The 14,667-nt window shown below is 38.1% G+C and overlaps 1 protein-coding gene across 5 annotated transcripts in view; it reads left to right on the top strand.

The window, feature by feature from the left end:
- Positions 1-14,667, top strand: part of Ankrd28 (ankyrin repeat domain 28) — a 166,041-nt gene that overhangs the window by 107,781 nt on the left and 43,593 nt on the right. For all 5 annotated transcript variants that reach the window (XM_042679783.1, XM_042679786.1, XM_042679785.1 and 2 more), the window contains 4 exons: positions 805-1,005; positions 2,859-2,946; positions 6,751-6,893; positions 11,078-11,290. In XM_042679783.1, the coding sequence (XP_042535717.1) occupies positions 805-1,005; positions 2,859-2,946; positions 6,751-6,893; positions 11,078-11,290 (645 nt within the window). The remainder of the gene's footprint in view (positions 1-804; positions 1,006-2,858; positions 2,947-6,750; positions 6,894-11,077; positions 11,291-14,667) is intronic.

Raw genomic sequence — 14,667 nt, 5'->3', positions numbered from 1 at the left:
ATTATCTACCAAAGATAGAATTATGTTCAATGTACAGAGAAAAATTTTTGCTAGATTCTATTTGTGATATTGCTTAATGGTAGTGATGTACTAAATTCTTGGGATCCTGCCATTAGTTCAATGTACAACTACGGTGTTGAGAGGTTTTCTTCACTTCTGATAGATACATCACATTGTTCACTAAACTCTTGCCTTAACTCTAGTATTTCAACGAAAGACTGTATATTTCTTTTTATTTTTACATGTCCCATTATAAAGCAGCAGATCTCCTTAAATATGTTCAACATACAAGTATTTTAGGCCTGTGCTTGCCAAGGCAGGTGCTTTACTACTTGAACCCAGCCCCATTCTAATTCCTATATTTTGGATAGGGAGAGAATGTTTCAGGATTATACATCTATTTCTGTCTATGAGTAGTTTTTTGTTGTTGTTGTTTTAATTTTTGGTCGGTCGTGGGTCTTGAACTCTGGGCCTGGGTGCTGTCCCTCAGCTCTTGCTCAAGTCTAGGGCTCTACCACTTGAGCCACAGTGCCACTTCTGGTTTTCTGGTAGTTAATTGGAGATAAGAGTCTCACAGACTTTCCTCCCTGGGCTAGCTTTGAACTTTGAGTCTCAGATCTCAGCCTCCTGAATAGCTAGGATTACAGGCATGAGCCACCGGCGCCCAGCTTATGAGTAGTTTTTTAATTAAAAATATTTTGTTTTCTTTAATGAATTCCTTTTTTTTCCTTTATAGAACCATTTTTGTAAATAACTTCCAAAGCCATTTACTCACTTGTCTTTTATTTATCTTGGGTATTTTAGGAAGCAGTTCAGGTACTTTTGAAGCATTCTGCAGATGTGAATGCTCGAGACAAGAATTGGCAAACTCCTTTACACATAGCTGCGGCTAATAAAGCTGTGAAGTGTGCAGAAGCTTTGGTGCCTCTCCTAAGCAATGTAAATGTATCTGACCGAGCAGGAAGAACTGCATTACATCATGCTGCTTTCAGTGGACATGCAGAGGTGGGTGCATTCAGTTACACAGAGTTTACCTTCCCTACCACCCCTGCTTATTAATGAGCTTGCCTTTTTTTGACCATTCACTCTATAATGAAAGCAAACAAAACTATCTTGCTTATTTTCATCAAATTTTGCCTTTAATGAGCCATCAATATTTTTTCCTGACAAATCTTTCAAACTTAGAGATATGTTTAGTACATTCTGATTATACCCTTGAATTCCAGAGTAAACATAGAATGATGAAAATTTTATCCAACTATAAGCAACATGAAAGAGGTATTATATCACTGAAAAAAAATCTAGGGAGAAAGCAGTTTTACTATTCTCTTGAAAGGATAGCAAAGAAAGGCAGTTTAGAAATAATTTGCTTGTGTTATATATTTGGCAGTATGAAATTTGGGCTTGCACTTGCATTTTGAGCCTGATCTCTGGCCCCTTTTGCTTTTGGATTATTTTTTAGATAGAATATTGGGATGTTTGTCTGTTTTGCTTGTCTAGTTTTGCCCATGGTTCATATGGATCATTATCTTCTTGTATATATCTGGAACCATAGATGTGTATCTGGAAGCCCATCATTTTGGTTGAGATGGGAGTCTCTATTTAATTTTTTACCTAGGCTGGCTTTGAGCTAGTCTTCCCAATCTCTCCCACCCAAATAGCTGGGATTATAAACATGAGCCATCACATTTGACTAAAAAATACACTTTCATACAGTTTATTATACTCAACATTTAGCAGAACTCTTTGATGACAGATTGATCAAAAAAAAATCCAGTTATCTTTCAAAGTATCACTTCTACTAGTTGAATTAGACAAAGTTAGATGAACATTTGAGGCTAACTTGTCCAGTATTTCTGTTGTTGTTATTGGGTGGTTGTTTTTGTTTTGTTTTGTTTTTGTTTTGTTTTTGGGTTCGGTCGTGGGGCCTGAACTCTGGGCCTGGGCGCTGTCCCTCAGCTCTTCAGCTCAAGGCTAGCGCTCTACCACTTGAGCCACAGCGCCACTTCCGGCTTTTTTCTTTTTTGCTTTATGTGGTGCTGAGGAATCGAACTCAGGGCCTCATGCATGCAAGGCAAGCACTCTACCACTGAGCCACCTTCCCAGCCCCTGTTTTGTTAGTTTTTGAGAAGAGATTTTTCCCATGTTCATCTCAAAACCAAGGTCATGTTACCCTCAGCCCACTAAATAGCTAAGACTACAGGTATTCCCTTCAGTAATTGACTCCTACTCCTTTTTTTTTTACAAACACAGAATTGCAAAGAGATAGGTAACATTCTTAGCACAGAGCTAATGGCCTCAGTGTTCTTTTCATGGTACTACTCTGATTTTCCAGTGTGAGGATCCTTGTCTAACTGCAGTTAATGTCACAAGATGAAGTCTGCAGTGTCCTTCAACAGAGAAAGAATTGTAAATACAATTAGATATAATTATTATTATTGGTATTGGTACATTATGCAGTAAGTAGATTATGCAGCAACCTTCAGCCTTAACCATATTGTAGAGACTACATTTGTGCTTGAATTAAATTTAAGAAATTTCTGGGATGAGATTGGACTTTGCATTCTAATAATACTTTGGGCTATGAGTAAGAATAAAACCTGTTTAAATATCCTTTCGATGTCCAGATGTATACTTAGTTTCCATAAATACCAGGATACAGAGTAGTAATTGAAAAGATACTGTTGTCTGACTTCAACTCATACAGGTGAACCCTTTTTATCTTTTTCAATATTTTATCCTGTTACTATTTCTACTAATATAAAAATTAAATACCAGAGAAACTGCTATGAGTACCCAAGGCATATCTATGAAGTTCTGCTTCTGAATTTCTGTGAAACTATTTACTTTTATTACAGATGGTCAAACTGCTCTTATCCAGAGGTGCCAATATTAATGCTTTTGACAAGAAAGATAGGCGTGCTATCCATTGGGCGGCATATATGGGTATGTGATTTTTAAATTTACTTTTTAACATCTGTATTTAAGAAAAGCTGTACATTTTAGTTCTTACCAGTTGGATAACATTTCTTGCAGTATAGTGAAAAATTACTGTATTTGAGTTGACTGATCTGTGGAACCAGCTTGGGAATGGGAGGTTTTCTATGACAAAAGTACACTGGATCCACTTTATCTAAAAGCTGGTATTGCTTTTTTTTTTTTTTTTTTAAATATCTTTAAGTAGCTTTAGGTAGTTGTACAAAGCTTCTTATGAATACAGTGTATCTTGATCAGTGACAACCCCCTTCAACATTCTTACCCCTTAAAACCCATTCCTTCCATTACTTTATAAATTTTGTGTATATACAATGCATAATCACCTCTTTTTCTCTTTAGTATACCCTCTCCCCTTGGTCCTACCCCCTCTCCTATTGCATACACCCATTTCCTGGTGCTGATTTTGTTGAGCTTTGACCTAGTCTTTCTAAAAGATTATACTATTTGGGTTCTCTGTAGTCGGTTACACTTAAAGAGATACCTCAGACTTGGTACTTTGATGTTTAATTTAGGATTAGAATTTCCTAAAAGTGGGGCTGGGAATGTGGCTCAGTGGTAGAGCGCTTGCCTTGCATGCCTGAGGCCCTGGGTTTGATTCCTCAGCACCATATAAGCAAAAAGAAAAAAAGCCAGAAGTGGCTCTGTGGCTCAAGTGGTAGAGCGCTAGCCTTGAGCTGAAGAGCTAAGGGACAGCGCCCAGGCCCAGAGTTCAGGCCCCACAACCGGACCCAAAAATAAATAAATAAATAAAAGAATTTCCTAAATGTGTCCTTTCTCATATCCATCCTGTTTTTATTGGAATGTTGAGATAAAATAATAAGATGTATTAATAAGCCTGTTATTTTGAATGCTACATTAAACCTGCATCATATTTGCCTTCAGTTACAGTAGAAATTTGAAAGAAACTGAATTTTAAAGGCATCGTTGCTGTATTAGGTGTTTTTGAAAAATCTTATGATTGTACTTGAAAACTAATGTAACTTCTGAGAAAAATGGACCTAGGATACACACCTAAAAACCTGTCTTTGTGATCAGAACATTAACAAAACCATTCATTGGTGCTCATGATAACTTGGTGAGCCAGAGAGGCAAATCAAAGTCTGTGTTAGAAAATTTTAAAGTATACAGAAATAGTAGCATAGAAATGTTCTTTGCAAGCCAGGCACCGTGGCTCATGACTATAATCCTAGATATTCAGGATGCGGAGACATGCAGAATTGAAGTTGAAAGCCAATGTGGTCAAAAAAGTTCATGAGATTTTTATTTATTTATTTTTGGTTGGTCATAGGGTTTGAACTCTGGGCTTGGGTGCTCTCCCTGCACTCTTCAGCTCAAAGCGAGCACTCTACCGCTTGAGCCACAGCGCCACTTTCGGTTTTCAAGTGGTTTATTAGAGATGAGTCTCACGGACTTCCTGCCCAGGCTGGCTTTGAACCACAATCCTCAGATCTCAGATTCCTGAGTAGCTAGGATTATAGGCGTGAGCCACTGGACACTCAGAAGTTCATGAGATTTTATTTCCAGTTAACCAGCAAAAAACCAGCTCAAGAGGTAGAATACTGGCCGTGAGGGGAGAAAGGTCAGCAAGAGCACAGAGCCCTGAGTTCAAGCCCCAGCACTAGCACAGTAAACAAAACTAAATATTGTACAAAGACCATATAGATGAAAATAATAAACAAGGAGGAAATAGATTCTGCCATGGGCTTTTTTTTTCCCTTTTTTAATTTTTTTTTTTTTTTTTTTTTTGGGTCTGGTCGTGGGGCCTGAACTCTGGGCCTGGGCGCTGTCCCTTAGCTCTTCAGCTCAAGGCTAGCGTTTTACCACTTGAGCCACAGCGCCACTTCCGGCTTTTTTCTTTTTGCTTATGTGGTGCTGAGGAATCCAACCCAGGGCCTCATGCATGCAAGGCAAGCGCTCTACCACTGAGCCACCTTCCCAGTCCATTGCCATGGGCTTTTGAAGTGCTATAATTCTGGAATTGTGCCTTTTGGAGGAAGCCTTTTTTTGGGAGGGTAAGTTTGAGTTTCAACTGATGCCTTAAACTGGAATTTGAAGTCAATCAAAGCCTCCAACTTGCTATGCAGGTACTCTACCAGAGATACACCTCCAGCCCTTTTTTGTGCTAGTTATTTTTTGTAGTTATAGGCTTGCTTACTTGCCTGCCTGCCTGCCTACCTGCCAGTACTGGAGATTGAACTCATGAGCCTCCTGTTGGTTGGACTTCTTTTGCTCATGGCTAACACTCTGTTATTTGCGCCACTCCTCGATCTATCCTGTTTTTGTTTGTTTGTTTGTTTGGTGGTTAATTGGAGATATGGAGTCTTAGGGACCATGGTCCTTCAGGTCTCAGCCTCTTGAGTCTTGCATGTATGCCTGGACTGGCCTGAAACTGCACTCTTCCAATCTCAGCCTCCCAAGAAGCTAGCATTATGAACTTTGAGCTACCAACACCTGGCTGAACAATTCACTTTTTAATATTGTTAAAAAGAACTCTAGAATGGAGATTTTCAGTGGTAGAACACTTATTTTTAGCATGTGAAAGACTCTGAATTCAATGTCAGGACCATGAGAGAGAGGACAGGCAGAAATCCCTTCCTTTGTAGCTGTGGAGTTCAAGACTTGTTCTCCTGTTAAAAGTTGTAACTTTGTGATTCTATTATGTTGATTCCTTTGTCTAGTAAAAGTTACATATGAATTGGGATGTCTTCTGTGATACTAGAATGATTTTGAGATGTACCAGTAGAACTACCTGATTTCAGAGACATCTAGTTAGCTACTCCAGTAGGCATAGATTATCTTCAGTGTTTTCTAGTGTTGATTTTATTGGTTTTGTCATCCCCCCCCCCCCCCATTTTTCATGTAAAAATAAAAGATGAAAGCTAGGTGCCAGTGGCTCATGCTTATAATCCTGACTACTCAAGAGGTGAGGTCTGAGGATCACAGTTCAAAGCCAGCCGAGAAAGGAAAGTCCAGGTGACCCATTTTTTTTTTTTTCTTTTTGTCGGTCATGGGACCTGAACTCTGGGCCTGGGTGCTGTCCCTCAGCGCTTCAGCTGTACCAGCGCTCTACCACTTGAGCCTTAACCCCACTTCCGGCTTTTTCTGCTTATGTGGTGCTGAGGTATCGAACCTAGGGATTCATGCATGCAAGGCAAGCACTCTACCACTGAGCCACCTTCCCAGCCCCCAGGAGACTCTTATCTCCAGTTAACTACCCAAAAGGTTAGAAGTGGAGCTGTGACTCAAGTGGTAGAGGTCTAGGACTAGCCTTGAGCTCAGAAGCTCTCATGGATAGCACCCAGGTCCTGAGCTTAAGCTACATCAATAGAAGATTATTAACTTTGAATAGCAGTGGATCTAGGAGTGGTAGAATATTTATCTAACATGTACGAAGTTGTGAGTTCATTCTCTAGCTTGAGAAAGAGAAGGAGGAGGGGAGGACAGGGATTAAAACAACCTGTGGGAGGTAGAAAAGAAAATTCTAGGCAAAAGGAAGATTATAGATTAAAAGTTACTGTTTAACAAAACAAGTGTGTTGTTTTAAGTTATTGTCATTAAGTTCTTAGTTATCTAATATTTATCAAAGTTATTCTTACATTTTTCTGTCCTTTCAATTTTAACATGATTTATTGGTTATTTTTATGTATTATGGGATTGTTGTGCATTTTTTCTATTCTTGAAAAGCATTCAGATTATATTTAATATTTTATATATTTTCATCTTTTTGTTTTTTCCTCATAAACTTGTTTTCAGGTCATATAGAAGTAGTGAAATTACTAGTAGCACATGGAGCTGAAGTGACATGTAAGGACAAGAAATCTTACACACCTCTTCATGCAGCAGCCTCTAGTGGAATGATCAGTGTAGTCAAGTATCTTCTGGATCTTGGAGTTGATGTAGGTATATAATGGAACATTTTTTATTTTTGTTAATATATTGATGGCAGAAGTTATTTCAGGTTTAAAGTATTATTTCATACAGTAATATTTTGTCTTTTAACCAGATATTTGTAGTTCTTTACCTAGTATACTGATTTATGATCCAGATATGTAATTAGTCAAAGAATATTAAGAGTTAAAATATATTTTTCTCATCATATTTCAAGTTCTGTAACTTTTCTGTCTCTGGGAGATTCAGCAGATCAGACATGTGAGTTAGATGACTGTGTTCTTATTAACCTTTTTATTGATTTATTTTCATTAATTTTTATCAATTACATTTGTTATGCAGAGGGAATTTCATTGGTACAATTCCACACAGTTTTTAAAGTATAGTCCAATTTATTGTTAATCTTCTTAGTCTGATAAACATTATAACTTTTAATGAGAAAAGCTAAACAAGAACACAAAAGACTTTGTGCTAAATTAGCATATGTCTTCTGTTGGGAAGGGATGCTTCTGTATCTGGATTTATTTGATTCCTGAGTTGATACAACAATTTTCACAGAACTCACGTTTCCCCTGCTGTTACTATATTTACTCTCTTGTAAGAAAGATAGGATTCTTTGGGATACAGCCTTGCTAGGTAGCCTGGCTTGTCTAGAATTCACAGTCCTCCTAACTAAGCTGAGTACTAAGAGTACAGTTTTCTGCCACCATATTTGAGAAACATTTGGGACAAACTTGTTAGTTCTTCAAAGCAGTAAATTAGAAGGAAAGAAGGCAAGGCTCTGCCAGAAAGAGGCAAACAATTAGTTTCAAAAAAGCCAGATACCAGTGATTCATACCTATAATTCTAGCTACTTAGCAAGATGTGATCTGAGGACCACAGATCAAAGTCATTCAGGGCGGAAAAGTCAGAGGTAGAGCTGTAGCTCAGTGGCAGAACACTAGCCTTGAGTAAAAAAATCTCAGGGATAGCACCCAGGCCCTGAGTTCAAACCCTAAGACCAACAGCATTAAAAAAAAAAAATGTAGATGGTGGTCTGATTAGACAAAAATATACATGATAGTTGTTGAGCTGGATAGACTATCATATAAATGTAAGTACCTAAAGAACACTGCTGAAAATAAGCAGACAATGAAACTGGGAGAATTACAAGAAGTTGCAAGCCTTAATAAATTGTGTGGGATCTAGTCAGATACAAAACATAAACGTTTCATTTTATCTCAGAGTTTTGTATAATTCTCAACATGGTAACATAAAGTCTTCAGAATTCCTGATGTGGACAAATGAGACAATTTTGTATCTGACAGTGGTTTTAAATCTTTTTGCTGCCATTTTAAAACTTAACCTGGAATGATGGTGCACGCTCCTGTAATCCCAGAACTTAAAAGGCTAAAGCTATTGGATCATGAGTTTGAAGCCACCCTGGGCTACATAATAAGAAACTGTCTCAAAAACAAAAACTTAATGAATAGTAAAATAACACCATTTTTATTAGAAATGGAAAGGGAGGGGAAAGCCTTGCATATTGAGAATATTCTTTGGTCTTTTGATAAGACAAAAACACAGGTGGCAGTGTTTTTATCACCTAAAACTCTTTTAATCACATCTGACCTCTGCCTACATCTTGCTTTCTGTTTTTAAAGTTTCCTAGGGATACTATTACAAATTGCCATAAACTAGGTGTCTTAAAGCCACAGCCATTTACTCTTACCAGTTTTGCACTGTAGAAAGTCTAAATGAAGGTTTTAACAAAGTTGGTTCCTTCCAGGGGCTGTGCTTTGAGAGAGAATTTTCTGGTAATGACATCTATAAGCTTTCAATATTTTTTTTACATTTAACACTATTATCTATATTCTAAGAAAAGATTGAAGTTGCGATAAGCTGAAGCCACTACAACTGTAGTGTTCCTCCAACAAGACTACCCTCGTTTTTGTGTGCCAGTAGTGAGGCTTGAACTCAGGGCCTGGGTGCTGTACCATAGCTTTTTCAATCAAGACTAATGCTCTACCACATAGCCATAGCTCCACTTTTCAGCTTTTTGCTGGTTAATTGGAGATAAGAACCTCATAGACTTTCCTCCCTGGATGACTTTAAACCACAGTCCTCAGATCTCAGCTTCATTGTAGCCAGGATTACAGGAGTGCTTTATCCTCACCTGTGAACAATTATGTATAGAAGGGCTTCAAGCTTCAGGTTTGATGATTCATTAGGAGGACTCACATAACTCACTGAAAGCGGTTAGCATTCACAGTTATGGTTTATTACAAGGGGAAAGTACAAATTAAGATCTGTTGAAGGAAAGGAAACAGATAGGATAGAGCCCCAGGCATATTCTTAAAGTTTCTATCATTCTCTTCTCATGGAGACAGGACCCACTAACTTTTCTAGTATTAATATGTGACAGTATGCACAATGCAATGCCAACTGAGAATGATCATCTTAGCTTCATTTGTACAGTTTTTTTTTAACTTGGGTTCCAATTACATAGGTGTGATTGGTTGACCATTGATGGTTTAGTCTCCAAGCTTGCTTACAAAACTCCCATCTTAAATTCCATGGTTGGTTTAAATCTGGCACAGTTGGTCTTCATTCTAAGATAAGCAGATATGATCAATCTAATTCTAAGGTCCAATGAGTGAACACCCTCAACAAGGACACTGCTATCAGGTATATTTTAGGTTACCTCCTTGAAGCCAAAAGCTAAGTCCACATCCCTTTGGGCAAGGTAAAATTCTTTATTATAGTAGTTGTTGCTGATGCTGATAGTGGTGATGGTGGTACTGTGGTTTGAACTGTGAGCCTTATGCTTGCTAGGCAAACACTACCAATTGAGACATATCACCCCCAGTCCCCCAGACTTTTTTCTTTATTTTTCAGAGAAGGTTACAAACTTTTTTGCCTTGCCCTAGTCATGAATTCTACCATCTACCATCTCTTCCTCCTATGTAGTTGGGATTATAGATATGACTTACCTTGTGGCCTTGTGTATTGAGAATGTGGTCTTACTGACTTTTTGCCTAGGCTAGCTTCCAGCCATAATCTTCCCAGATACTGGGATTACAGGTGTAAGCCATGATGCTAAATCCAAGGTATAGTTTTTTGCCATGTAAGACTTATGTAGCCAGGCACCGGTGGCTCATGCCTGTAATTCTAGTTACTCAGGAGGCTGAGATCTGAGGATCGCGGTTCAAAAGTCCCTGAGACTTATCTCCAATAAACCACCAGAAACCAGCGCTGTGGCTCAAGCAGTAGAGAGCTCACCTTTAGCTGAAGAGCTGAGGGATAGTGCCCAAGCCCAGAGTTCAAGCCCCACAACTGACCCAAAAAAAAAAAAAAAATCATGTAAACTTTAAAGTATTATACTATATTTATTAGAAATGGAAAGGGACGGGGCTGGGAAGGTGGCTCAGAGGTAGAGTGGTTGCCTTGCAGGCATAAGGCCCTGGGTTTGATTCCTCAGCAGCTCATAAGCAGAAAAAGCCAAAAGTGGTGCTGTGGCTCAACTAGTAGAGCACTAGCCTTGAGCTGAAGGGTTGAGGGACAGCACGCAGGCCCAGAGTTCAGGCCGCACGACTGGCCAAAAAAAGAAAGAAATGGAAAGGAAGGGAGAAAGCCTGAATTGCATTATTATTGAGCATATTCTTTTGTCTTTTGATAAGATTTCAACATGTAAAGCTAGGAAAAATTTACAAGTTTTTGACAAATAATTTTTAATAGAAAAATATGCAAAATATGTCATGTAGTTTTAAGAAAAACTCCGAATCTCTAACTTACTAACTTTGTTATTATAAAAGAAAATGCTAAAAACATACATTTTACTGAATATATTCAATCTTCAGTCTTGTTCTTTATTCATAATTCTTAGAGTTAATTATATGGTAAATCTCTTTTTTCTAAGAGACTTTAAAAATGTTTTTTTAATTTTCATATTCTAGAATCATCATTTGGTTGTGTCATTAGTACACATTCTATTTGAATTATATTCTCTAAATATACACAACTGTTTTAGCACCAAGTACTTATGTTAATTATTTAAAAGAACTTTAGTGTTATAAGCCTCATCCGTGTTTTTGTCCCTTTTTTTCTCTCACTTTATTAATTTGATTGCAACCACGTGCTTCCTAAAATAGCTTGCAGTAATAATTATTAGCAAAGTTACTGTAACATTGACACTTTTTCACCCTTCCAATAGATGAATGAACCAAATGCCTATGGGAACACACCTCTTCACGTGGCCTGCTATAATGGACAAGATGTTGTTGTGAATGAGCTCATAGACTGTGGTGCTAATGTAAATCAAAAGAATGAAAAAGGATTCACTCCTTTGCACTTTGCCGCTGCATCAACGCATGGAGCACTGTGTTTAGAACTTCTAGTTGGCCATGGGGCTGATGTCAATATGAAGGTATAGAACAATTAGAATCTATATTTTAAATATTTAGCTATTTAAAACAATATCCAAATGAATATAATAATTTTATAATAAGAAAGTACTAATAAACTTTTAAGTGCAACGGCAAATCTATGTGGTGAGCAAGAGAATATATGCACTCATTTCTGATTTAGGTAAGGTTCTACAACAGATGAAATTCCATTTTTATGGGATTCTAGAATCTAGCTAAAGAATCAGAACAGTTGTCATCTCTGGAAGCAAGGACTGTCCAGGAAAGAGGCATGAGAAAATTTTATAGGGTAATGATAATGTTTTGTAGTTTATCATTTATACTTGTTTATATTAAGCATTTTTTAACTCAAAGGGAATACTTTACAGATTTGAACATGGCTATATAGTTGTCTAACTCTTCAAATTTGGAATTGAGACTCAGGTCTGTCTATAAGTGGTTCACTTACAAAACGCGCAAACTAGTGGGCCTATTTGAAGCTAAGTTCTCAGTGATTCAATCATGTATTTTATGTTCAATAAAGGATTTTTTTCTTTCAGCAAAGACATTAGTATGTAATATCTTAATAGATGTGAAGGCAACAGACAGTAAGAAATGGATTTCATGTAGGTTGCTTTAATCTTGCCTAAGATGTGTGACATTCTGCTTATATGCAGTTTATATAGCTGTATTTTTGGTAGAGCTAGGGATTGATGCTTATTAGGCACACATTTTATCACTTTAGCCATTCTGTAAGGCCCTTTTTACATTAGTGGATTAGAGGGGTGTGTATGTGTGTGTGTGTGCGCGCGTGTGCGTACATGATTAGTCTTGGCCTTGAACGCTTACGGCTAGTGCTCTACTACTTGAGCTATAGCTCCACTTCTGGTTTTTTGATGCATAATTGGAGATGAAAGTGTTAGAGACTTTCCTGCCAGAGCTGACATTGAACCAAAATCCTCAGATCTCAGCCTCCTGGAGATGGCAAGGCACCAAGGCCTCATCCCACTCTAGTTATTTTTTAGGTGAGGTCTCACTTGATGCCTGGGCTGACCTAGGCTGCCATCTTATTTATGTTTTTCTGTGTCTCTGGATGGCACGCTTAGCCCACCATGCCAAGCCATTAGTCAAGATGGAGTCTCACAAACTTTTATGCCTCTTCTCGCCTAGAACCTCAATTAACTCAATCTCTGCCTCCCAATTAGCAGATTAAAGGCTTGAGCCACTGCATCTAGCCAAAAAGATAAATCTGTCCTCTTTGTTTTTTCATTAATTTACTACCAAGTTTCATTGAAACATACCTCATGTTCATTTCTAAGGTTTCTTAGATCTCTGAAACTTGCAAAAGTTGTAGATTTTAATAAGCAAAGTCTGTATATTAACTCCTACCACTTGGATTTGTCATATGTGTTTAAGTTGTTTGGCTGATGGGCTAGGTCCTTACTTAACATTTTCCCTGTTAACAAGGCAATTAAATTTGCTAGTGTTCATGTTCTTTGTTTTATATTCATTCTTGCTGCTTTTCTTTCTACCTTGTTCTTCCTTTTGTTTTATCTCCTTAGTTATCTTGATTACTAGAAATTAGATTGTGAATTTTTTTTGTTAAAATGCTATTATGGTTTTGTTTCTAGTTGAAAGAATGCATACTAGTGTATTTTTAAAGCATCAAATAAAAACACTGGCTTACATTATAACAGACCTTTATTTATTAGATGTTCTACAAATATTATTATATTTACACTGTAAAACAGACTTATGAATTAGAGATGGTATACATTTTTAGTTGAGAAAGTAAAGGTTCCAATAAGTTAGGCAGCTTGCCCAAAATCTTGCTGTGGTTAAGTAGCACTCAGCTCTCTACTGGTTAAGTGGTGGCGCTCAGCTCTACTACCAGAACCCATGTAGGCATGCATTTGCTCTCATCCCTTCTCACACACCCTTCAAAGGATTAGAAATTCCTCATGATTTCCTGGATGGCTTGTTTGCTAAAAATTAAGGTATGCTGCTGGTGGCTGATGGCTAAAATCCTAGCCACTCAGGAGGTTGAGATTTGAGGCTCAAGATTCGAAGCTGGCTAGTGCAGAAAAGTCCGTGAGACTCTTATCTCCAGTAAACGACACAGAAAAAGCCAAAGTGACACTGTGGCTCAAGTGGTAGAGTACTAACCTTGAGCAAAAGATGCTCAGGAATCAGCTTCCAGGCCCTGAAATCAAGCCCTAGAATCACATTCCCCCCACTCTCCCAAAGTTCATATGAAGCACTGGGTACAGTGATTTACATCTGTGGTTCCTGCTATTGTGGATACAGAACCTGGGAGTATTGTGGTTCTAGGCCAGCTTTAGCAAAAAGTTGAGAGCTTACTATGTCAACCAACAGCCACACATAGTAGTTCACACCAGTGGCTCTAGCTACATTCTCCTGTGTAGGAGGCATAGATAGGAAGATTACAGTCTGAAGTGAAGAACTCTGAAAACAAAATATATAATCATAAACCTAGGTAAGTTCTTAGGATTTATTTTAATACTTTATATGACACAAGGATTTCTTAAGTAATTTTTTTTTGCATTACTTGGGTTTGAACTCATGCTAGTGTGGTGCTCTACTCCTTGAGTCATGCTCCCAACCTGTTTTTTATTAGTTATTTTGGAGATGGAGTCTCAGAATTTTCTGCCCAGCTTTGCCTCTAGAAGAGCTTTACTCATCTAGATCTCAGTCTCTAGATCTCATAGCCTCAGTAGCTGTGATTACAGCTTTAAGACACTGGTGCCCTCACGTTCGTTAAGTAATTTGAGAAAACAATACGGTATTCATTATGGTTATAAATTCGTATTTAGTTTTAAAATTATTTGTAACAACTACAGTTCTTATTCATAGTTGCCTAGGAGCAATGTGAAATACTAAGTCTTGAACTTTGAGACACACATCAAAACTGTACCACTCTTTTATACTTTAGTTTCCTCACTGATAGAATAAAAATGATACTAAGATTATATCTTAAAATACCATCCATCCAAAGCTGTTTTTGTGTGTGTGTGACAATCCTGGGACTTGAACTCAGGTCCTGGGTGCTGTCCTTGAGCTGCTTTTGCTCAAAGCTAGCACTCTACTACTTGAGCCACACCTACACTTCTTGCTTTTTCTAAGTAGTTTATTAAGATAAAAGTCTCAAGGAGGGGCCGGTAAGGTGGCTCAGTGGAAGAGCACTTGCCTTGCATGCATGAGGCCCTGGGTTTGATTCCTCAGCACCACATAAGCAAAAAGAAAAAAGAAGCCGGAAATGGTGCTGTGGCTCAAGTGGTAGAGTGCTAGCCTTGAGCTGAAGACCTGAGGGACAGCACCCAAGCCCAGAGTTCAGGCCCCACGACCGGACCCTCCTCCCCCCCCCAAAAAAAAGTCTCAA

The sequence above is a fragment of the Dipodomys spectabilis genome, unplaced genomic scaffold (genome assembly GCF_019054845.1).
Source record: "Dipodomys spectabilis isolate Male_0828 unplaced genomic scaffold, ASM1905484v1 ptg000054l, whole genome shotgun sequence".
NCBI lineage: Eukaryota > Metazoa > Chordata > Mammalia > Rodentia > Heteromyidae > Dipodomys > Dipodomys spectabilis.
Note: the sequence above shows the minus strand (reverse complement) of the source record. Positions and strands in the feature narration are given on the sequence as shown.